Raw genomic sequence first — 25596 nt, 5'->3', positions numbered from 1 at the left:
ATTGTGTGGGCTGATTATTTGATGTGATAAGTTCTATTTAAAAATGATGCGATGCCTAATCAAAAGATTCATAGAAGCAGTTGTAAACCGGTGGAAAAAAGAATAAAGAATAAAAGTTGAAAAAGAATATAAGAAAATGCTAAAGATTATATGTTTTATTATATAAGACTAACAAATTGATGTGATAATAAACGTGATTGGTGAGCTTCAACCACATTATAAATGAATATTTAACTTACCAATTGTGATTGGTGACATATAAGTTTATAAGCTATAAAAGTTGAAGTAGGCATAACACTACTTAAAAAGATAAGATGTAAATGTGTTTATTAACAATGCCTTAAATGCTTTCTATTAGCCAATACTGGGGGCTTAAAAAAAAGGGGGTGAAACAGCCTTAATTAAAAAATTAATATAAATAAATCAATATTATGTTAACTAATAGAGGGGGGCCTTCAACGATTTTCTAAGTTGTCTATATAGTTGAACCGACCTTGGATGGTAGGCTAATTTGAGAATTTTGTACTGTTTTGTTATGTCTATCACTTCATTGTGTCTATTCTTTTAACCACATTATACCACAAGGAAGGTGTTGATATTTTTCTGAATTTGAGAGATCTTTGAAATATCATATATTATATTATATAATAAAAATTGGGTTTGAAAGTCATGTTAAGTGTGACAAATTTCAATCATAATATACCAGTGGCGGAGCCAGGATTTCAAGTCAGGAGGGGCAAGATTTAAAGACAAGATTGAAGGTAAAATTAATCTAAGAAATATTAATCGATACTAATAACAAGATAAATAAACAACTATATGCCAAAGTCATTGTCATACATAATCTAATATAAAATTTTACTTTAATTCATTTTTTTTCATTTCTAGTTAAATTTAATCAATTGCAAAATCTATTTCAACACAAGCTCGTTTAGAATTTGACCTGGACATATTACTATGAAGTATATATATGTTCCTCAATGCCATAAATGCTTTTAAAATCTTATGTAGACATTTGAGTTTATAGCAAAAACTCAGGTTTTTTTTTTTTTTTTTTAGATCAGCAAAAACCTCAGGTTGAGACTGAAAATGGTTGATTACAAGAGAAAAAAAATTGTAAATAAGAGGCTGACTGGTGAGGTTCTACAGTTTGGTATCACTATATTTTTTTTCCCAGTCCTATTCAACGAAGTTGTGTGCAAAACCAATGTACTTGTAGGCGGGGTACCTATTATTTAATAAAAGTGCTGCTTTAGTGCTTTGTGGGTGTAAAATTGTCTTCTTGTTGACTAAAAGGTTGCTTCTGTCAGGAGGGGCAAATAACCTTTTATTATGTTTATTAATAGTATACTACTAAAACATAGAAATTTTTTGAGAAGGTCAGGGGGGGCAGCTGCCCCCCCTCGACCCCCCCTCTCTCCGCCCCTGTAATATACCACCTTTATTGTCAATAATTCTTCTTCTCTTATAACCTAACTAACTTTTGAACTAATATTATTTTTATAATAATTTCACCTTTTATATTAGAGTTTAACTAAAACTCTACTTGAAACTAGAGTACTATGTTTATTTCAATGGAAAACCTCATGAGAATATAATTTTTCACATTTTCTTATGTTTGGTAGTATCAAAAAAATGGGTATGGTTTTTAGAGATTATTTTTCTCTAAAATTTTCCAGAAAACAATTTTATTTCACACTAAGCTAAATAAGGAAAGTCAAGAAATAGTTTTCCAACTCATTTTTAGAATCGCTACCAAACATAGTATAATGAGATATATTTTATAAATAAAAAAAATAAAAAATAAAAACATTTTGAAAAATGGCTCATTTTTCAAAATACATTAACGTCAAAACAAACGGATCAAGTTTAACTAAAACTATACCCTCTTTTACACTTACCACTCTAAACTACACTTTATCCGCTAGACTATACCACATTTTACATTTATCCCCTTAAACTATGAGAGTGCGCACTCCCCCCTAAACTATCACCCGTGTAATACGTTGAACATCATCCCATAAATAGTAGTTTAGGAAAGTAGGTGTGTATTTTCTTAGTTTATGAGAGTAAATGGAAAAAGGGTATATTTTAAGGGGTTAAAAGTGTGCATTCTTATAATTTAGGTAGGTCAGTGTAAAAGAGAGTATAGACTAGAGGGTAAGTGTGTATTCTCGTAGTTTAGGGAGAATATGTGTAAAATGAGGTATAGTTTAAGGGGTTGTGTGGGTTCCTTTTTCTTGGAAAGTACCTAAGTCCATTGATGACAAGGGATCTCGGGCCTCCAAGGATGGATGGTTGGACTGGGTAAGGTTCTCCACAGCCTATTGGGGTCGTTATATGAACCGGTTTGGGCACAAGTCACATAAAACTCCTCAAGGCAAAAAATGTGATTCCTCCTAAGCAATAAAATACCATTATAAGTGTTTTAATGTCATAAAATGACCCTTTACTTTTACGAAATAAGTAAAATAATTATTCATAATATTCACAATGAGAAGGAGATTGAAATAAAATATTTAAAACTTATCTTTTATTGTGTGAACATTTAAAAGAGTTCTTTCACTTGGTTCCTTGAGCATGATGTAGTGGTACCCCGAGCATGGCGTCGTGGTTCCCAAGGGTACTAGGCCTGTAATCCATGGAACCCAGAATGCTGATTCTTTGAACTATAAGATCTTTTTCCACACTTATTATGTAATGGAGTTTTGCCCTTTCCCTTTACCTAGAACGCATTATACAATACACAAATCTTCAAATAATTGTTAGTTTTCTTAGATTAAGATATACATTCTAATACATATACATATATGTAAATAAATTTCATGAGAATGATTTAGTTACGAGGATCCTGGCCCCAATTCTCATAGACCTAGTGTTTTTGCACAAGACTTGTGGGATTTGGAACTCAAGTCCAAGTAGGTTTGCTTGGGCATTGCCTTCCAAGATAGTTAGGTAAGGAGGATTTTGTGGGAGAGAGTGATATCTGATATATGCATGTTTTGGCATATGTTTCTTTGGAGGCTAAGTGATATTTTGAATGATCTCAAGGATATGAGACGAATTCCTCCACCTTAGCTCTCTTATTTTGTTAATTTTTCTCTCCTTTGTTGGGCTATTAAAGCTCTAAGAGTCATCCTTTTGAACCTTTGAACTCTCCCTTTTTCCCTCCATTTGAATCCCCATCCTCCCCCCCCCCCCCCCCCCCCCACTCTGCTATGCCTTAGTGTTCCTTTTATAGTGGACATAGTTTGATACCTCGAGCAAGGACGTCCCTGGTCTATTGGGTAAAATCATGTCCTTTGGAACCTGAAAAAATGCATTGGGCAAAAGTTTAGCTTATTTAGGCAATTATAACTTAAAAGGGGCATTTGGCTTTAACTATAAATGAAAGATTCATTCTTGGAAAGTCAAAGGAGTGGGTGGCCTTCTCAATACAATGGATGACATTTTTAGTTGAAAATGACAATTGGGAGGAAATTGTGGGGAGGTGTCATGCACATGGGGAAACTGAGTTTTACATTGATTCATGCATTCCAAGAAAATATATGAACCAAGGGAAACCTTCGGGATCCTCCTTTCACCAAAAATCATTCCCTTACCAACCAAACCACTTTTCCCTTACTATCCACTCGGGATCCCACAGACTTGGACCATGGGCTATAAAGATAATACCTAGTTTTGCTGGATTTTTAATAGCTTTTTGCTGGAAATCTAAACATACATCTTGGTTTTACCATGTATTAGCCAAGGTCCTCTTCTCAAGGCTTCAAAAGGACACATCAAGGTCCTAGGGCCTTTGATGTTCTTCTTGCTACATATCCTCTGGCCTAACCAAGTCTAGGTCCTCTTCTTTTCTTTTTTATTATTATTATTATTATTTCTTTCTTTTTCCTTCTTTTTCGAACTTTGGGCCTTCTTTTGTTAAGGCCCATGGTATTTCCTTACTTTTCATGGAATGGGCTTTCTTGTCAAATTTTGGTCATCAACAAGGGTTCAAGTGTAATTTCTCCATTTTTTTTAAATAACATATAACATAACCAGTTCTCAAGAATAATATTACCTAATGAGTATTATACATGAACTATAAAGATTAATTTTCACGAAATATTTTCATACGAACTTATAATGTATATTTTCATATGAACTTTGTTAATGCCCATTTTGGCAAAATGGCCCAATGGCAGAAGAAGCCCAATAATATGAAAAAAGGGTGAGGAAATAAAATAGCAAAATAAAAACTAGTGAGTCCAAATGGTAGGAATAATGGTCCACGAGCCCACAAAATAACAAAGTGGCTCCAAAGAAAGCAAACGGGCCAAGGAAGCCCCAAAGAATGAAGTAGCAAGCTCATGAGAATTATGAGAAATAGAAAGAAAGCAAATAAAATGGGCTGGAGGAGTCCAAAGAAAGGAATTGGTAAATGGGATTGATTTGAAGGCCAATAAACCCAAAGGAAAATGATGTGGCAATTGGGCCAGGGGAGCCCAAAGAATTTAGCAAGAACCCATGGGAATGTAAAAAAAAGAAAGGAAAAGGAAAGACCGAAATGGGCCGAGAATGCCCCAACGAATAAAATGGGCCAAGGATGCCCAAGGAATAAGATGGGCCGGGGAAGCCTAAGATGTTGTGTAAACTGGTCTAGCAAGAGTGTTAGGCAGTAAAAAAAATGGACTAAAGGGAGGAGTAACCCAAGGAATTGGGATGGCAAGTACTTTGGCCCACGGGCCCAAAAGAAGTCCAACAAAAAAAGTTGAATGATATCATGGCAAAAACAACGCAATGGCATGACAAGAGCACCAGCCAGCTCACGAACAAGGGATGAAAGGAAACATGGGCCGGATTAAAGAAGAAGAAACTCACACCCAAGAAATGTCTAGCCCAAGGAAGGAATAAGACACAGAGAATGAAGACCCAATGACTCATCCACGCCACAAGAGTTAAACAAGCAACAGAACGTGCAGGAGAGTGATAGGAGTGAAAAGCATGCACCAGTAGGCTACCCACTTCCGTCCCTCTCAATAGCCCATTCTTTAGCTAGTTAAGAATCTGAGATTAAGCCACTTAGGTCCATTCTCCAAAGTGAGTAATTTCCATGGCAAAATTCCCCTATGAGATTACCCACATTAGAGATTGGTTCCCTTCGTGGATTTGAATCTGCCAAGGAGCCAAGTTTAGCAAACTAATCCCCTTCCTTCTTTTGTTATGATTGATCAGGGACTAATGCTATTTTCTTGTTATTAGTTCACTCCTGTCATAATTACATTATCGTATTTTCCTTTCATGAAATTGTTTAAGCATTATCGTCATCAGTAGTGCATGCTTTAGTTAAAACATTTTAATTATCCTGTTGTATTATGTTTCTTCCGCTATAACCTTTTTTTTTTCTTTTTTTCTTTTTTTTTTTTTACAGTATCTCCTACCATGGGCACGTGACTCCACCAAGATTCCTACTAGAGATTCTAATTTGCACACAAACTAACCTAAGGTGAATTTCAATTAAGTCTGTCCTAGCTCTCCTACCCCAAAATCATTGGGTCGTAGTACGGCAAGAGGAATCTAGCCCAATACATAAAAAGACCCACCACAAAGTTATAATGTATTTGCACATCATGCGACACATCCATTTATTATGCCTAAAAGATGATTTTCTAGATAAAGTATTAAATAACGTTCGATTCACATGAAATTTGAAATGTTTGTTAATATTTGTTAACAACATAAAGAATATATAATTTAACTGTGAGATTTTAAAATTTTTAATTTATTTATTTGATAATGTAACATTACTTAAAATTACACTATAACTTAATTATGGCCTAATATTTTTTAGTAAATGTTTTTCATCCATAATAATAATAATAATAATAATAATAATGAGCAAAAGAGTCCCAAGACTTATAAAAATGCCTATTAGTGGCAGAATCCCACAATAACCATTAGTTGACGGGTTTTTTTTATTTATTATTTATTTTTTATTTTTATGGGGACATTTTCTACGTTGATGATGCCCCAAGCGTTCTAGACTTCTAGCTCCGGGAGCTTCATAGTGTAATGAGGTGTTCAAAGGTCACCATTCAAACACAACTCGATCTTCACTCTGAATATTCCATCACATCACTTTTTATACAAACAAAATCATATTGTTTGTTAAATATTCCGAGCACATAGCACAAGAAAATTCAAGTGACTGACTACAACGTTTAAAAAATTCCATTAAAAGAACCCAAAAAAATTAACTGCATTGTAAATCTTTCAAAAATCCCCTTCGCTCCACTCCACCTGTGTGTGTGCGTGCGAGTTTGTGAACAATTTTTTTGCGGCCTGTTAATACTAGGACCATACCGGCGTAGATATCACTTCTCCGTAAACCCTGGTCCAATCCAATTTTTAAAACCATGAATCTCCCACCGTTAAATTTTTCAGTGAAAATTCAAGAATGGCCGGCTTATCTATTGAACAGCTAAATTGGGAGTATAGCTTTGAAGGCAGTGGGTTAATTTACACAAAGAATAAAGCCAGCACTAGCAATTGGATCCAAAGTAGCAGTATATAATAACAATATATAACAAAAGAATAAAACGGGAAATTGGCAAAAGACACTAATCTCCTGATCTCTCAGACAATTACACACATTTCTATGCTATCTAAAAAAATAGAAGAGCTATAGCTAGCATCTCATTAAAAGGAAGTAATATAAGTTTTATACCTGAAAGATGAGTAAATTGAACTCCCCTTGGCATAATTGCATCAATGTCACCGTCCTCCCAGACAAGGGAAAGAACATCATCAAAGTAATCACCCATCACGCTAAGAACAAATAAACAAATTTCCCTATCACTGACGTGCTTCCTTTGGAGTGACATAACTTCTGCTTTCAGTGACATTGGAGTTGGCAAAGACATCTGGTGCAATTTCCCAGCTCCCACTCCTTCTTCCCCAACTTGAGTGGCGAGCATCAGCTCGAATGGTGGGGGCACGATGATCCGAACCCAAAACAGAATCAGCATCTGAGGTATTATGGGGAGGTCCATTGCTACCTCTGCTGCGTATGTCCTCATCAATTTCATCAATATTACGACGCTGAGAGATCTTCAATAGGTCTTCACCAATCTCTAGATCATCTTCTACCTTCGGACGTGGATCAGCACCTAAATCATCCACTGATACTCCTTCCCGAGGGGCAGGCGAAGGGGGAGGCCTTTGTACCTCTTCTTGAACAAAAGCCCGGAAGTTGTTCCTTGAGGGCTTCACCTTTGTGCAAAATACCTCAAGAAAATTATCCAAACAACCCCGGTCATAAACATTGATCCTATTGTCAGCTCTGTACCGGAAATTTTCATAGGTTGTCTGAAAAAAGACAAGTTGTATTAATCTAGCTGATAAGGAAAGAAATTTACATGGTAAACAAAGCTGGCGATCTTTCATTTTCAGGGAAATAATAATGATCAAAAAGCTAAAACGCTGTAAAACCCTATGCAGCTTTTCCTGTACCGTGGCCTACATACAAAGAAGCATGAATACATACATGAACATTATACTACACAACACAGTGACATGGTTATCCTTGAAAAACTAGGAAATGACATGGCAGAGACATGGAAACTAATATATATATATATATATATATAAAACCAAAGTAAGAATTAATGATAGGATCTTTTGACAAAACTTAAAACATTTCAAAGGATGAGGACCATTATGAAACATTAGGCAAAGGTTAAGAACTAAATGTGTAATTAAACCCTTAAAAAAAACAAATAAATTGCTAGAGTCAAAAGAATGGAGACAGAAATTTCAGGGACCATTAGCTAACGTTGTTTTTTAGATCTTTGTTCGATTGGTCTTGTGTAAGGCTTTACCTATAATAATGCCTTTTTTTTTTTCTTTTTTCTTTTTTTCTTTTTTTTCTTTTTTTATAAGTAACAAAAATTATTCCATTTTTTTTTTTTTATATAAGTAACAAAAATCTAACTCATAATTTGAATTTATAGATTTGCTACACTTTTGTGGCAAGAACCTTGTAGCTCCAACTAGTTGGCACCTCTTGGTGTTTCCCACGGAGAAATCCAAAGTTTAAATTCCCCTCTTCCCCTGTTGTAACTATCTAATTATCAAAAGATTTGCTACACTTTTGTCATTATACCTCCTACTTAGTAATTAATGCTTCAAGTGCATTATCATGTAAATGAAGTAGTCTTTTCCCCCGATAATATATTATTACTTATCACCAAAAAAAAAAAAAAAAAAAAAAAAAGAGGACCACTACCCATTCACATAAAATACTAAAAAAGAGAGTAAAAGTGATTAAGGAACAAAGACTGAAGAGTGAGAGTGCCGATAAGCTTTGAGCGATGCCAATCTGAATAGACAGTGCTGGACAGACGATCTAAAAGCCAATCTACGTGGCTCGAGTTCTGAACTGTCAATTGGGGAGGGAGGGAGTGGGGAAAGAGAGATTTGGGACTGGAGATTGAAAAAAGAGCTTGATCAATGGTCAATCTAAATTGCAATTTGAGAGAGTTTGATGTTTTCCTTTTTTTTTTTCCAATTTTTTTGGTCATTGTGTCACATAACCCATCCTATTAAGCAAACTCAATATTAGGAACCTCTCCCACAAGCACCAATTCAGACTTGTCAAAGCTTATTTTCAATCCCGACACCGTCTCAAACTAGAGAAGCACCAAGCAAACAATCAAAAGTTGATCAAGATCAGGATCACAAAGAATCAGAGTTTCATCAGCAAAGAGAAAATGAGACATAATAAAAGTGTCACGTAACCCATCCTATTAAGCCAATCCAGAATCAGACCACATGGCAGTGGCTATCCCATTCATACTAAACCAGTCCTAATATAAAACTAGAATGGACAGCAAAACATCAAGCTAGGAGCACAAATATACAAAAAGAGATGTCAGTAAAAAATAAAGCTAGAACCACAAATTTACAAAAAGAGAACTGACCTGGTTTGTGCCTATAAGGTACAAATGGAAGCCAGTTAGTCCCCCAACAAACCACAGAGAGATGAAACAATAGGCCATTAGTATCACAGATGCAGGAGATTCTTTCATTGCTTTCCAAACTGTGCCCTGATCATCATCCATCAGAACCTTGATGTACAGAGCTGAAATGGCAAAGACGTAGATGCAAAGAAGAGTTGCTGAAGAAACAAACATAAAGAAGTAACGATAGTTGCGCTGCACATAGACAGAGGTAAGACATAATATTAATGGCAACACAAAAGGAACCCAGAAACAGTAACAGGGAAAGTACATATGTCATAACAATAGATTTTTATTTCCATGGTAAACAACATACCAATCCAATGCATTGGCCCACCCAAGGGCAATGGTGGTCAAAACGCTCCACACAATTGTTGCAAATGGAGCAATGGGAGCAACGAGGAGGTCGATATAACATGCAAGTATCACAATACTTCACCCTCACAGGATGGCCATTGACTGTTTCTTCTTTTGTTCGAGGGAATTGAAGGCTTGGCGTTTGTCGTCCCCCCACAACATCAACCGACACTGAAGAGTCATAACGAAACTCTTCCTCTGGTGGATGTGAATTACGTGGAATTATACCCGGATCCCGGGCTGAAGTAAGAAAAAGAAGCACCAAGACCTATCAACATCAACTAAGGGATTAAAATAATGTCAAACCTAGGAGATCAAAATGAAGGAATTACTATAGGAACCCATCCAGAAGATATTTCATAACCAACAATAATAATAAAATGAAAAACATTTCAGGGGGTGAGGCCATCGCTATAACTCTTCAAGCTGTAAATTCAATTGGAACGTATCTATCTTTTTTTTTTTTTTTGATAAGTAAAGAGTTTAATTAAATATCTTATTATGAAAAACTTAAACTTGTATGCGTATCCTTCCCCCCCACTTTTTTTCTCTCTTTGCCTATTTTCTTTTCTTTCTCCCCATAAATATGCAAGTAGAAGGTTAGAAACCAGTAAAATATGGTTTCAACTCAACTATTATGCTTACATTCCAAGATATAGGTGGGAACAACAGATTTTGCTATTTTTGCATTAAAATTTACAGGGAAAATACTTCGCAAGAAAAAAACTAAGGAGAGAAAGAACAGATATAAAAGCTTGAGAAACTTAAACACAATGGCTTATGAAAACCATGCATGATCACGTAATCAACCACATGATGCGTGTCTACTAAGGGTAGTGCTTGAGATCTCATACTTTGGGTTTGGGATTTAGATGTCAGAAACTGTCTCATAATCCTATTTTAACTTAGTTTGGGTCTTTTTGGTGTGGAAGTATAGTTTATTTGTACCAAAGAAGCAGTTTGATAGTCCTTGTCAAAGGTTGAAAGTTAAGTTAAAAGAGTTTTTTTTGTTTGGGTGAGAACACCACTAGGTGTAGTGATGTTTTGGGTTAGTGAAAGTGTCAAGTACGTAAGAATTTGGTGTTTGTTTTAGGTGTCTTGGATTTGGATTAATTTGTGTTTGTGATAGGTTTTGAACTTTTGTAACTACAGTTTGAGAGTATATTGAGCATGGTTGCAAGTCATACTATTGATACTTAAGGTTAGTTGGCATTGCTCATGAATGTAAACATGTAAACAATGTTTCCTTTTTAAAAAGAAAAAAAGTTAAATTTTGTTGAAAATAAAGAAAATCAATGCACCCCATCCACATGGGTAGTACACTAAGGCAGCTACAAAGCACGTAAGAAAATAAACCCAATCATACATGGGGTGGCCATCCAATCATACATAGTACATAAGAAAATAAATTTCAAATCCAACAATGTGTTCAACCTCTTCAAATATATGTCGGCTGCATTCTCTCCAAATGGTCCACATGATGCATAAAGCAACTGCTCCCCATAAATCAGCACTTTGGTGACTACCAAGGCTCCCTTTCCAACAAGTCAACAAATCCCACACCCTTTCATGAATATCCCAGTGAAATACAAACAAACAAAACACCAGTGACCAAAGATGACATGCAAACTCACAATGAAGGAGCACATGATATATGAACTCCCCACTTTTCTTGTACATGCAACACAACTCTACAATACAAATATTTCATGTCCAAAGATTACCCATTGTGAAAATCTTACTCTGGCAGCTGCCCACATGAAAAAAGCTACTGTGTGAACCTTCACCCTCCAAATACTTTTCTAGGGAAAGAAATGTGGAAGGCCATTAGAAAGAGCCTAATAATGGGGTTTCACTGCAAAAATGATGCTCCTAGTAGGTCCAGCATATGCAGTCTTCTCCATCTCTTCTAGTTTGGAGTACAGAAAATTCAAAACGAATGCAATAGCACCATCTCCGAACCCATTGGAAGTAGAAAATCTCTCCCAGTCCCACCCGTTACAGTTGTCTCCATAGGCCCACACCTTAAGGTCCATTAGTCATCATGGACACCCAACCACCCCATTCTATCCCATATTTAGTATCTACTCCTGTTCTCCATAGTGTCCATTTCTATGGTACAGTGCCAAAGCCACATCCCCATCAAAGCATGGTTAAATCATTCAAAGTTTCTAATGCCCAGGCCCTCATATTGAAGTGGTTCGCAAACCATCTTCCAATTAACCAAATGAAACTTAAAACTCCTCTCCTAAACCACTCAAGAGAAAGTCCCGTTGTATTTTCTCAAAACTATTAGCAATGCTAACAGTAAGAAGAGATAAAGAAAGAAAATAAGTTGGTAGACTTGTGACCTGTGAGATTAAGGTGATTCTGCCCCCTTTTGATAAATATATCTTTTTCCAACATGCTAATCTCCTTTCCATCTTCTCCAAGATTGGATTCCATATGTTTAATCTCTTGTTCATAGAATCCACTTCCACTAACCCCAATTCCAACAAACTGGTATCAAAACTTCCATTGTTACAACAAATTTAATATGTTCTAACTTCTAACGAGAAGTAACATATGCTAACCTAATAGACAAACATCTAGGGGAAGCCCTAACCCAAAAATAATGGGATTTGTCATGTAGTCTCAGTCAAAATATTAGAATGAAAATCTAAGACTTTAGGTGCTGGGTAATGACGACAAAAGGAAGGATAAATACCAAAGCATATGATCACATGATAATAAGTAGATATTGAGTGCCAAGTAAATAAGAGATTAAGAGGACTTACAAAGATAGTAAAGACAATTGCTACCACCAGAATTGCATATCCCACATTATTATTTAAAAACTCATGCCGAAGATGCCTTGCAACAAATACGCAAAAGATGACAATAGGGACAATAATCAGCAATAATGTAACAAGCAGTGATCTAGCATCTGGCCCAAATATCAACCTCCCACGAAGGAAGAATTTCTGCAAAAAGAGGGATGATAAAAGAGTGAAATGCAAAATAGACTGAAAGCATAATGCAACAGGATGTTGAGAGAGAGAGAGAGAGAGACTGAAAAGGAAATATCATCTCTGTTATCACAATTCAATTAAAACCAGTGTCAATATGGTAGACAAGGTTTTTTTTTGTGATAAATAAGAAAAATTTATTAAGAAAGACTACATCATGAGCAAAGGACATGAAACCAAAAACGACATAGAAAAAAAGAAAGTAGTAATTCCATTGCCACTTAACCATTTACCATATCATTCAAAGACACACGTGGTATAGGTCTTTCCCCCAACCCCCCTAAAAGGAAAAAACAAATTCTTGTGTAACCTCTTAGCCTAGCTATTGAAGATTAATCACATATATAATGGGAATGGCAAGATAGAAAAATTGCTAATAGTTAAACAAAACTGTTAAAAACAGTAACAAACCAAGCCAGGCTCAAGATGGATCATCAGACATCAAAATTAACCTCGTGAAAAGAAGTGCTGCTTGTATGGGTTAGGATCACTTTGCCAGGAACTTAGAACCACGTACATTTCACGAATTCATGGTTATGTTTTTTTTTTTAATAATAAAGAGGCATAAAACCTTGGTTTAAGAGGAAACCATTTCTTAATTTCAAACCCTTTTGGCTTTTAAATGACTGAAGACCAGAAATTCAGAATTCCTTAGAGAAATAAATTACTGGTTCATTGGGATAAAGGAATTTAAAGAGAAGGATTTGGATTTCAATCTTTAGTTTAAATAACTAGAATAGGGTATAAAATAACACAAACAAAAAATCTCTTGATGAAATTTAAGGAGGACTTGAGCTTTATTAATATGCGTATTTCAAATAATTACGTGTAAGATGTCATTTCAAATCCATCATATCACAAGTGTTTTTGTTTGAGTAAAGTTTCCAAGTTTCACATCATCATGTGTTGTTAAACTTATGTTAAGCATTTTATAATAGTAATTATTCTTTGAATCCCTGGATTTTAAATCCTAAAATCCAAACACAAGCTACAGTAAAAGGACATGAAATAAATTACTTACAGAGAAAAAAAATTAAAAGATAGACATGGAATATAAATTTTATTAGGAATAGTTACGATATGAAAACTTCTTTTCCACCAATTATTGTCGCAATCAATTGACTGCTAACACTCACAATGCTGTGAGAATGCATCGATCATCATAGTTTAGCAAATCTGCCCAATTAATCGTTGATAATGATTGATATATGTCCCTCCAGAGTCATATCTGATATTTAACCCGCAATTTACTCTACTATTTATATGTACTTTTCCAAATGCATATTATTAATCTATTGGATAGATGATTTTGCAGTGCTGTTAAAAGCTCAAGGTGCACTTGTCCGCAATGCCTCATGGAACCTAGGCACACAGCAAATGCGCAAAGCAAAGGTGCACGGCTGAATGAAGGCACATTTTTTAAATGTGATGTGTAATGATTTCCAAAAGAAATGTTCAAAATATACAATCAAAATAGTGATTATTTAGCTTATTAGTTGAAATAGTTAGCACATTGTCTAACACAAAAGTCAAAGGACCCAAATTCTTGATATCCTGTGTAGGACATTAAATTTCTTAAAATCTCTACAAATCGATTTGAACAAAATTATTGATGGACAGGTGAAATAAGATATAAAGATAACAGCAGTTAGTATTATCATTGTAGGAAGGTAAACAGATATATAGCATGTAGAGTAGAGAAAGCTTATTTGCAAGTATATTCTCCCATACCATAGTAATGTAAAGTAATTAAACGATTAGCTTTTTACACTTTTAAACTCACCCATATCATAGCAAAGGGGATAATTTTATTAACGCACATGGTCAAAGAAAGTCTTGGCAGGTATGTGTTGTAACAATCAGATGGTCATAGATGATAGTTTAATCTGCTTTCTTTCATGTTTCTTCTTCTTTTCTTTGTTTTTTTTTCTTTTTTCTTCTTTCTTATTCTTCACTTCTTTTTTTCTTTTGCTATCATTTCATGAGCCTTGGTTTTGGCAGTGTTCATCCCACTTCCCATGTAGATTTGTTGATTATTTGAACTTAAAGTGTAATTCTTTCTAGAAATTCTATGCATACTGCTTTTATGCTTTGATTTCCTCTTCTTCTAATAAAATTGTTCTTTACTTGTAAAAAAACACAAGATATTATTGGCCATCTTCAAAAGCAATGTTGTCTCTTTGAGGCAGTTTTATAACTCACATTTACTTTTTTTTTTAGGTAATCAGAAATTTATTATTAATGAGAAAAAAAAAAAAAAAAAAAGTACAAGTTGTTCATGATGATGAACAACAAGAAAAAAAGAACAAACAGCACAGCAAAACAAGAAATCTGGAAACTAAGCTAAGGGAAGACATAAACTCAGAGAGAGAAGAACAATCAGTAAAACCCCAACAACGAGACCACTCCAAAAGACTACGTTGGCATAAAACCTTTAACTCGTCCAACGTCTTCTCATTATCCTCAAAGGAACGACGATTTCGTTCCAACCACAAAATTCACATTAAGCACCCTAAAACCAAATTCCAAATGTCCGAATTATGTTTCCCAAGCCACTAATAACAAACCCGCCACTGATCCTGGCATAACCCAATGAATACCAAAGGCCTAAAGCATAAAAATCCAAAGGGAATGAGTAACAAGGCAATGAAGAATAAGATGGTCTACTGACTCCCCATCACAACACATACAACACCAAGTAGCCAACGAGTGACCCCTAAGCATTAGATTGTTTAAAGTGAGGATCCAACCATGAGCAGCTGTCCACAAAAAGAATGCCACTCGCCTAGGAATCTTTGGTTTCCAAACACCCTTCCAAGGAAACAAAGAATCCGAAGCACCCCGAATTGCATGGTAATAAGACCGGATGTCAAAATTACCATCACCCTTTAACCGCCAACAAAGAGTATTACTCCTATCACCCAAAGGAATACGAGTTTGGATAAGTTGGAGTAGGGAATAAGATGCAGCTAGCTCCCAATCTTCAAAAGCTCTATAGAACCTTAAATCCCATACTCTAACAGTACCCCCTTCTGGCATCCACAAAACCTCAGAGATACAAGCATCCTTGACTGCTGAGCACACATAGAGATCAAGATAGAGATCTTTTAGAGTATTATCACTAATCCACCTATCATGCCAAAAGCGGATACAAGTGCCTTCACCCACTACGAAAGACAGATGCTTAGAGAAGCTCTCCCACCCTTCATTAATGCTTCTCCATAGGCCACACCCATGAGTCCTGCACACTTTAGAACACCACCCCCCCTTGACCCTCACCATATTTTGTGGAGATAACTCGCCACCAAAGATGGGTATCTTCATGCCTATATCTCCACAACCATTTCCCTAATAAAGTTTGATTAAATGACACCACACTTCTAATCCCCAAACCACCCATCTCGACGGGTAAACACACCTTTTCCCAAGCCACCAAAGGATATTTGAAACTCCCCTCAAAAGAACCCCAAAGAAAGTTCCTCTGAATACTTTCCAATCTAGCAGCCACAAATTTAGGAATAGTAAAAAGAGATAAAAAGTATGTTGGGAGGCTTGAGAGAGTACTCTTAAGTAACATGAACCTACCACCCTTAGATAAATAGAGACGCTTCCACCCAGATAGCTTCTTCTCCACTTTCTCCAAAATAGGATTCCAAATCAAAGCTGTCTTAAAAGAAGTTACCAATGGCATCCCCAAATATTTCATAGGCAAACTACCCACTCTATATTGAAGAATATTAGCCATTGCGTCTAGATTATTCACCTCCCCAACAAGGACTATCTCACTTTTCCAACATTGACCTTCAAACCCATAAAAGCCTGAAAACAAGACAACACCAACCTTATGGACAGTAGCTGTTCCCTAGAGGCATCACAAAATAAGATAGTGTCATCAGCAAATAGCAGATGGGAGATACGCACCCCAACAGAGTTCACAGAGCCCACCTGAAAACCCGGAATAAGATTACACTCCTCTGACTTCTTCAAAAGTCTACTCAAAACCTCCATTATCAAAAGAAACAGAAGTGGGGATAATGGATCCCTTTGTCTCAATCCTCGAGAACTACCAAAAAAAACCTTCAGGGGAATCATTTACCAAGACAGAAAAACAGACAGAAGTAACACAAGCCTTAATCCACCCCCTCCATTTCACCCCAAAACCCATCCGGCCCAACAAATAAAACAAGGCCTCCCAGTTCACATGGTCATATGCTTTTTCAATGTCAAGCTTGCTAACCACACCCGGTAATTTGCTCTTCAACTTGCTATCCTGACATTCATTTGCAATAAGCACTGAATCTAGAATCTGCCTTCCGCCAACAAACAAATTTTGAGACTCAGAGATAAGATTATCCAAAACCGCCCTCAACCTATTAGCCAACACCTTGGATAGCAGCTTGTACACACTACCCACCGAACTGATGGGGCGAAAGTCCTTAATGGAAACAGCATTACACTTCTTGGGAATAAGAGTGAGAAACGAAGCATTTAAAGACCGTTCAAACATAGAGTGCCGATGAAAATAGTCAAAGAAATCCATGAAATCCTTTTCCACAACACTCCAACATTTGTGGAAAAAAACCATAGTGAAACCAAAACCCAAAAAAAAGGATAAGGAAAACCAGAACCCAAAAAAAAAAAAGGACAAAAACTTCTGTTTTGGAAATGGATAAGGAAAACCAGTTGTCAGCAAGGTATACAAAATAAAGCAAACAATGCAAAATTTAAATTTTAAACCAACCCAGGTGTAGGAGCATATTCACTATGTTGCACGGACACAGACACGGACACGGACACGAGGATACGGCAATTTTTGAAAAATAAGGACGCGACACGGCGGTTAAATAATTAATTAAATTTTATATTTAGGAATATTTTTTAATGTTTTTAGACATAAAATACGTTTATGTCTAGAATTTAAATTATAAAAGAAATATAAATAAGTAAACTAACACAAAAATAGTACAATAATACACATAAAATATTTAGAGTACAGATCAAAAGTTTAAATATGTAATGTTCAAATACTAATACTAATACTAAAAATAATAGTCAAAATAATAATATAAATTATTTTCTTTTGGACCAATGGCATATCAAAGACATCATGACTGACATATGGTACTCAATAGTTAAAATTTGAAATTGAATGTTTGAAACTGGCTTTCACGTGGGGTTGGCAGAAGACCCACAAAACAAAGAGGAAATATAAAAAAAATATTAGAAAAGTTAAAATGAACGAAAAAGAAAAAGAAAACGTAAATGAAGCAGAAGAAGAAGAAGAAGAAGGCATCTGGGTGAGAGAGCAAAGAAGAAGAAGAAGAAAAAGAAGCTCGCCGATCGGCCCGATCTAACTCCGGCAAGCGACGGAGGGCAGCGGCAGCAGCAGCGGGCAGAGGTCAGAGGTCAGACATCTGTGATTTTTTTTTTTTTTTCACTGCTAGCGTGTTGGAGCTGCGTCGGCGCTGCGTCAGCACCGTGTTGGAGAAGCAAAAAAAAAAAAAAAAAAAAAAAAAAAGACACTCGCCGGACACCGGAATCCAGCGAGTCGTACCCGTTCTGGTGTCCGACACCGACACGACGCTAAAAATGGCGTGTCCGTGCAACCTAGCATATTCATCTTTAATAAACGCACACAACAGCCAAAAAATGACTGATTTGTAAGAGAACAAAAGGAACCAGAGATAATTTAAACCTTCCATTAGTGGAGATAATCTAACTACCATACCCTTTAGAGCGGCTAAAAAGGCAAGATTGTTACTCCTGTCCCCATGCAGAATATCCTTAGGCTATAAAGTTGTCCAGTAGCAGATCATTCCAAATTGAACATGCTTGCATCTCAGGAAATCAACAATATCCTAATTTCCATTCTACAAGAGAACAGATACTGAGAATCATGGAAAGCAGAAACTGTTGCACTCATCCCACCATTAAGAATATTAAATTGCAAGCCATCTAGAGTCCTCACTGGAAATTTTGATCATGCAGAAGGCATATGCAGTGTCACACGAATTTAAAATGGTACAAATAAATTTTACGATTAATAATAGAACTCTTGTGAGTCTAGGAATTTATCCATTTCATATGATCATTGATAGAAGATTTCATTTAAAAAATACACTTTTATGTTTGATGTGGAATCTTTGGCAAAGGAGGAACTGTCAGAATTTTGAAGGGGTTGAGCATCCTCTACATTACAGTAAGCCTGCCTCTTCAGACATATACTTCCCTTATGGGAATGTTCTACCCTACTATTTCTCTTTCAGATTTTTTAGACTTCTTTTTTGCAAACACTAGTGCATACCGATTTCTAGCTATCCCAAAGTTCAGTTCTCTAGGGGTTTAAGTATACTTCCTGGGTAAATAAATGCATCACCTTTCTGCTTCATATTTAAATTTTTACCCATCCAGGAAAAACACTATTTATTACTCCTTTACTTTTATTCAAATTCCCATGCCAAAACCTTTATTTATCCCAATTGATTATACAACAGTAGGGAGTACCAATCACATTCTGACATCTAGGAAACTTCAAAGAGATGGTCATTTAACAAAATATCGTTCTGGAACCCCTGCAAATTAAGGGCATTTTGGTAGTTTGATTGAGTCTAGAATTTTCTAGGAGATCTTATCATAGGTTTTCTTTTCTTTGAGTCCAAGTTAGTCTTCTATTTGTTATTACCTTACTAGGTTGTTAGTTTACGAGTCAAACTAGTGCTGATTCATAAAAATATAGTGTTTTTACTATTGAAGCATCTTGGCTTTATTGTTCGTTTTCTTCCTTACTCTTTTCTCTTTTCTTCGTGGTACTATTCACGAAAACCATTCATACAGCAATGAAAACTATAAATTTCTCACTTTTCCTTCTCCTTACAAATACAACCCCAAGTCAAGCACTTCCAATTACCAATCAAAATCCTAAAACTCCATTTACTTTCTCTATAAAATTACCATAAAAAAAAACTCATCACCCAAGCCAAGTTTGAGCCTTAAGCTTTTCTTTAACAACTCTAAATCCTATATCTATAAATCCTCCTAAACCTTAACCCACCACCACAAGCACAGATCAACAAATTCCCCAATTTGTTCTACGTCAATGTCAAAATGCAAATTGTGACATGTGCTGAAGGCTAAAAGATTTGAGGAGAAGATTAAACAATGGTGGAGCAATTACAATATTCAAGGTAACGTAGTTTCATTTTGGCAAAAAAATTCAAGCTGTTAAAGCAAGATCTGATTAAATGGAATAAGGTTTTTGGTAGGGTTAAGGAAAGCAAACAATTCTTCATTAAATTTATTAATAAATCTGATCAACTGGAGAAATAATTCGACTTTCTGGGTTATGAATTTTATTCGGGCTGTTCAGGATTGGGAGTTGGAATCTCTATCGATTTTTTTGGACACTCTATACTCTGGTAAGGCGGCTGGTGTTGGCATGGATAAGCTTTGCTGGAAGCCATCTTGTCAGAAGGATTTTGAGGTTTGATCTAATCATAAATCGTTAACTCCATTGCGAGGTAACAGATTCCCTTGGAGAAGTATATGGAAGCCGAAAGTCCCATCTAAAGTGTCTTTTTTCATATGGGTGGCTTCCTAGGGGAACATTCTGACAGTGGAGAATTTGAGAAAGTGTAAGATAATTTTGGTAAGTTGGTGTTGTATGCGTAAGAGGGCCGAGGAGACAGTGAGGCATTTGTTGTTGCACTTTACTATGGCTAGAGAATTGTGGGACATGGTTTTCACCCTCTTCAGAATTCAGTGGGTGATGCCAAGAAGGGTTGTTGATCTATTAGATTGTTGGCAACGCCGTTTTGAGCATCATCAGTGCATTGAAATCTGGAAGGCTATTACTCACTGTTTGATGTGGTGTATTTGAAGGGAAAGAAATACAAGAAGGTTTGATGGGAGTGAGCAGAACATGTTGGAGCTAAAAGCTCTTTTTATGAAGACGCTTCCTGAGTGGATGACAGCTCCAGGGATGTTTTCCTTTTCTAATTTATCTAAGCTTATTGATATCTGTAATTTTAAAATTTAGCTTATTATGTCGCTAGTATATATCCAGTGTACTTGCTTTCTTAATTATTAATAAAGTTCTATTATCTATCATTAAACAATTTTTTTTTAATTAAAAACATGAAAAAAAATTGAATGAATAATAATAAATAGGATTGAATCCAACAACACAAGAACTCAATAGTCAACTCAAGTCATAAAGAGTTAGCAGATCTTAGATAAGAACATCTAAGAACTGCTATGCATAAAATATAACTAATACTCTCTACTTCTTCCATTGTACTCTGCCATACACCCATTCCAACTGCTAGAATTGTTGGCATATCTTAGCCTAACTCTTGTGCCAACTATTCTAGACACAATAGCACAATCCATAGATTCCATACCATGCAGCTTCATTTTTCTTACACCACATACTTCATCAGATTGTAAAAGTTAATTAATGCAGCCAACAAAGAGCTCAAGAAAATACAAAATCATATACCAATATATTCTAGGTTGTTGGTCTAGTTTCAATGTGTGAACTTCTTGACATCTTTCTTAGGCTACTTTAATAGTTATTGAGTCTTAGCATTAAGTTTCCGTAGGTTGGAAAATTGTTGGTTAAGTTCTACTAAACTAGGGGTAGTTTGGTAATTTCCAGATTTTCTGGAACAGGCCTTAATGGGCAGTTCCAAAGGCCCAATGGTGTGGGCACCAGATGCAGGCCACCAATCACATGGTTGGACAATAGAGGCCCACCACCCACTGAGCCTGAGCACGATAAATTGATTAGACTATATTTAAATTTTCCATAATTATACTTAATGTGATTGATTACTAGCTAATTATTTCATGAAATTGAGCATGGATTATAGCCTTTACTTAAAGGCTCCAGATAAATTTTTTGACAATGTGAATTTGATGAATGAAAATTGATGATGTTTAATTTAGTTTGATGGTCACTCTAGGTCTAGGTGATGAAGCCTAAGGTTGTTCTGTTTTTCCTTTGTTTCTTACTCTTGCAACCCCCATGCTGCATCACCCACGAATTTTATTTTTAAGCCCATTTTCTATTTGGTTTATGAGTTATGACAACTACCAAGCCTTGGGTACCATAATTGTGGAATCGGCTATGGGACCTCAAAAAACTATCAGTCCATTTTCTATTTTGTTTAGAAGATCTTAATTACTTTTCTTTGTTAATTAGAAGTCCTAATCTAACAAAAATCAGACAGCTTATTTCAAGCTTTGAAGGTGCAATTTTCTTCTCCTACTGAAGTGTGATAGACCCTTAAATATCAAACCCCATTCAATAATCCTTCAAGAACTAATCAAGAATCCCAATTTAGTGCTGATTTAAATCCTACATCAAAAATGGTATCAAAACCACCTAAAGCTTGCGTCCAAAGCACACTAAGCAAACATGAACAGACTATGATTTGGTAGCTATAATCTAAGTAGGGACCCCAATCCATCAGCCTTAACTGCCACATTGCATGCCATGTATCCTAGCATAGTTCGGTTTAATTCTTGCCCAATAAAAATTGCAATGACTTTCAGTAGAAATATTGTCATTCTGAGTTGTAAAATACCTGCCCAAGCCTATCCTAATTTAAAATTTTAATATAAAGTAAGAAGTATAACAACCTGTGCAGAAGTAGAAATTTACTCTAGCATACTTAGCACCAACAAATACAATTGGATAAACAAACAAATTACTTACTTAACTATATGGTTTTATAATTGAACATCTTTGTAAATGCAAAAATAAGCAAACATATGTCTTACTGAGAGACAAAGTAAACATTTTTTAATAATTATTTTAAAAAATTGCAACTTCATTAGTTGCAACTCCAGATAACAACTATTTGACTTTAGAATAATAAACATAATACTTAAAATATGGCTTCCAATTCATTTCCTTCATTTTTTAAACAACCAATCAAAGAGTATATGACATAAGGGCTGCATTTTCTCCGTATATTGGGAGCCAATACTCCTCCAATGATGTTGGAGACCGGATGAGATGGAAGTTGAAGCCTAATGGGGATTTTGACATCCGGTCATATTATAACAAGTTGCAAGATTCTCCCTTAGTTGTCTTTCCTTGGAAAGGTATATGGAGAATAAAGGTCCCTAGGCGAGTTTCTTTTTTTCGTTTGGTGTGTAACTTGGAATAAGATCCTAACGGGTGATAACTTGAGATTGAGGGGATTGGATTTTGTGGACAGGTGCATTATGTGCCGATACTGTGGGGAGATGGTAGACCACTTATTTCTTCATTGTTAGATGGCTTATCGGTTGTGGAGCTTCGTTTTTATAACTTTTGGATTAACTTTTAGATGGCTTATCTCTTTCTCTTTTGTAATTAATTTGTTGCTTGGTTTTCTTTTATGTTTTTTCTTTGTTTTCTTCTTCTTGTAATTTTTGGGTTTGCTCTATGCTTTTCTTGCATAAAAAAATGGTATATGACATAATTGTGTAATTTGACCACAAAACCCCACTTGAGCCCATATCACATTGTACGCAAAATCAACAAAAGAAAATCAGTCAAAAAATAAGTATCTTCAATGATTTTCATGTTCAACAACCTCTTTCTCCAAACCAACACTAGCATCTCCAATAGTTTGATAATAATGTGTAACAACAACAAGAAAACCTTGATCCCAAATTTTAGGATCAACTATGGATCCTCAATAGATTAGCCGTGGTCAGCCATTTGTATTCTTTTCCATCATTCTATTTTTTTTTGGAGTCATACTCAATTACTTCCTTAATTAACATGTCCTTTTTTATGACTTCTACTAATGTTTTTTTTTTTTGTCTTTTTCTACCTTCTTCCGTTCCCTCAACTAGAATTAACTCATATAACTCACGGGTACATCAATCTCTCTCTTTTGAACATGACCAAACCAACTTTTCATCAAATAGGAGGTCACCTGTAAATTTAAGCGACTTTCCTCATTTTGAATCCTATCTTTCCTCATGTTTCAAATTATCTGTCTTAGCATTGTCAATCAGCTACACTCATTTTATACGAGAAGGTGTATGAAATATTAAAAATAAAATATTGATGAATTATAGTTCTAAGTTCTTGTCCATTATTAGCACAACACAACTCAAGACCCAGATAGCAAAAACCCCACTCAGATAAGAATAAGACATCGAGTTCATCGTTTCATAAATCCAGAAACCCAAAAAAAAAAAAAAAAAAAGCCTAACAATTTATAAATAAAGCAAACAAACAAACAAACAAAACAGGGAAATTAAGTCAAAATAACCTAAAAACCTAATTGGCAGACGGATAACCAAACAAATCACAAAATCATTCAAAACCCACAATTTTTTCAGATTCATTCAAACAATAGCCCAGCAAATCTAGAGCAAAAATAGAAGCATGCACCAGTTTTTCAAATTTAGAAGTAAAAAAATTGGGCTTACATTACTTCCTTTCCAGGCTTCGTACACGCGCTTTGCCATGAGTGAATCGCACAAAGCTCTGTACTTACTTAGTTACTTTACTTACTTTTTCACTCACGCAGGAACGGAGTCAAAGACTTGGAACTTGTGGCTGTTCATTTCACTCTCATTTGAAGACTCTATCTCTCTCTCCCACACACACACACAAACCCCAAATGAAAATCCACACTGATTTTTTATTTTGATTTTGATTTTGGGGGCGCACTCACTCACACACTATTATTAAGGGTTTTGAAGAGAGAGAGAGAGGCGTTGATAATTGAAATCTGGTTTGAGTGTGGAATTTTGTTTTGCAAATGTGTTTTTTTCTCTTTTCTTTTTTCGTGAAAGTAGTGGGAATCTTTATTAGTATTTGTAAATTGTAGGCGAAAAAGGAAAATCTTAGTATAATACACCACGGAAATTCCATGGACCAGTTTACTTCTTCTTTTCCTCACGTCACTTTAAACAAAGTGGAGATTTTGATTGAATCAGTAAAATTCTCCCAAATGGTCTAATTTACCCCCGAGTTCACTTTTGTTTTCTTGCCACGTCATCAAAATTGAGGACGTGGCAACATCAGATTGGTTCTCGGCTGGTAGCACACTTTCTTTCTGGGTATAATAGGGGAATAATCAATGAATGATTTTTGGTCTAACATAGACCACAGTTCCAAAAAATAAAATAAAAAAGAAGCCACCCTTCCTTTTTATTTTAAATTTCCAGGTGGAAAAAGAAAATTAACAGGCCAGCCTAGCTCGACTGTGGGACTCTCTGCGGGATTCTTTTGAAAGATACCTCAACTAGGCATTCGTTCTACAGGTACAGATGGTGTTTTGCTGCCTGCGTGCAAGCAAATATTATTCCTTTTGTCTATTGTCTATACTACTAGTTTCAATGTTATGTTTTGTATATTAATTAATCACTTCCAGATAGTTCAACCCATTCATGCTCTTTTCTCCAAAAAAAAAAAAAAAAACCATTCATGCTTTCCTAATTGCTAGCAATATGAGGATAAATTTCTATATAAAAGAGTAACCACTTTCTTTTTATGACTTCCTCCTAGCTAACAACAAAAAAAGAAATTTATTAGCTTGTATCTCTTTTTCTTTAAAAATGCATTTTGCCATTTTAGGAAGGTGTTGTTTTTGGCATCACAATCATACATGTTACTAATTTAGGCCCATATGATTTATATCTTATTATCTCATTCATCAAAAAAAAAAAAAAAAAAAAATCTTATTATCTCGAGGGTGCAAAACTCTACACCTAATGCAGTCTGCCTTATTGCGGCTAATATTCATTCTAGCTTCAGCTTGTTCTAGGTTTGGTTTCTCAAAAAAAAAAAAAAAAAAAAAAACTTGTTCTAGGCTTGTTTCCCCTCAGTCACACATTATCCGAACCAGATTTTCATGACAAAAATCTAGCAGGGTTTTGACAAAAATCTAGCAGCATTCCATGAAGCGCATAGCATACACAAGCAAAGAGACTTTGTGTCCGGGTAGACATGGCTAATTAACGGTGACCATGGTCTAAGATTTGGTAATGACCCCTTAAGAGCACTAGCATCAAATTAAAAAAAAAAAAAAAAAAAATGTTATTTTTACGCATCTAAAAGTTATTACTTTTTTTTTTTAACACATCATTTTACAATACACTCTATATATCATTTGTTTTATTCTATAATTCAATACATTAAAATAATATATACAACACATTAAAATTATATTAACTCAACCAACCACAGCTACCACAACCAATAGCCACCACCCAGT

The 25596-nt window shown here is 35.4% G+C and overlaps 1 protein-coding gene across 1 annotated transcript; it reads right to left on the bottom strand.

The window, feature by feature from the left end:
• Positions 1–6500: 6500 nt before the first annotated feature.
• On the bottom strand, positions 6501–24246 carry LOC126713608 (protein S-acyltransferase 8). Its single transcript, XM_050413399.1, has 5 exons — positions 23804–24246; positions 12137–12322; positions 9319–9627; positions 8964–9197; positions 6501–7350 (listed from the first exon to the last, which is right to left on the bottom strand). The coding sequence occupies exons 1-5, from the start codon at positions 23840–23842 to the stop codon at positions 6838–6840; spliced, it is 1281 nt and encodes a 426-aa protein (XP_050269356.1). The 5' UTR covers positions 23843–24246; the 3' UTR covers positions 6501–6837.
• Between the last annotated feature and the right edge of the window lie 1350 nt (positions 24247–25596).

This window comes from Quercus robur, chromosome 2 (genome assembly GCF_932294415.1).
Source record: "Quercus robur chromosome 2, dhQueRobu3.1, whole genome shotgun sequence".
NCBI classification, from domain to species: domain Eukaryota; kingdom Viridiplantae; phylum Streptophyta; class Magnoliopsida; order Fagales; family Fagaceae; genus Quercus; species Quercus robur.
Note: the sequence above shows the minus strand (reverse complement) of the source record. Positions and strands in the feature narration are given on the sequence as shown.

What these genes read in the sequence shown, in the direction of transcription:
- LOC126713608 (XM_050413399.1), bottom strand. Translation starts at nt 23,842, where the DNA reads ATGGCAAAGCGCGTGTACGAAGCCTGGAAAGGAAGTAAT. An exon ending in TGGGCCAATGCATTGGATTG is followed by an intron (nt 9,198 to 9,318) that starts GTATGTTGTTTA and finishes GTCTATGTGCAG; the next exon opens with CGCAACTATCGTTACTTCTT. An exon ending in ACCTTATAGGCACAAACCAG is followed by an intron (nt 7,351 to 8,963) that starts GTCAGTTCTCTT and finishes GTCTTTTTTCAG; the next exon opens with ACAACCTATGAAAATTTCCG.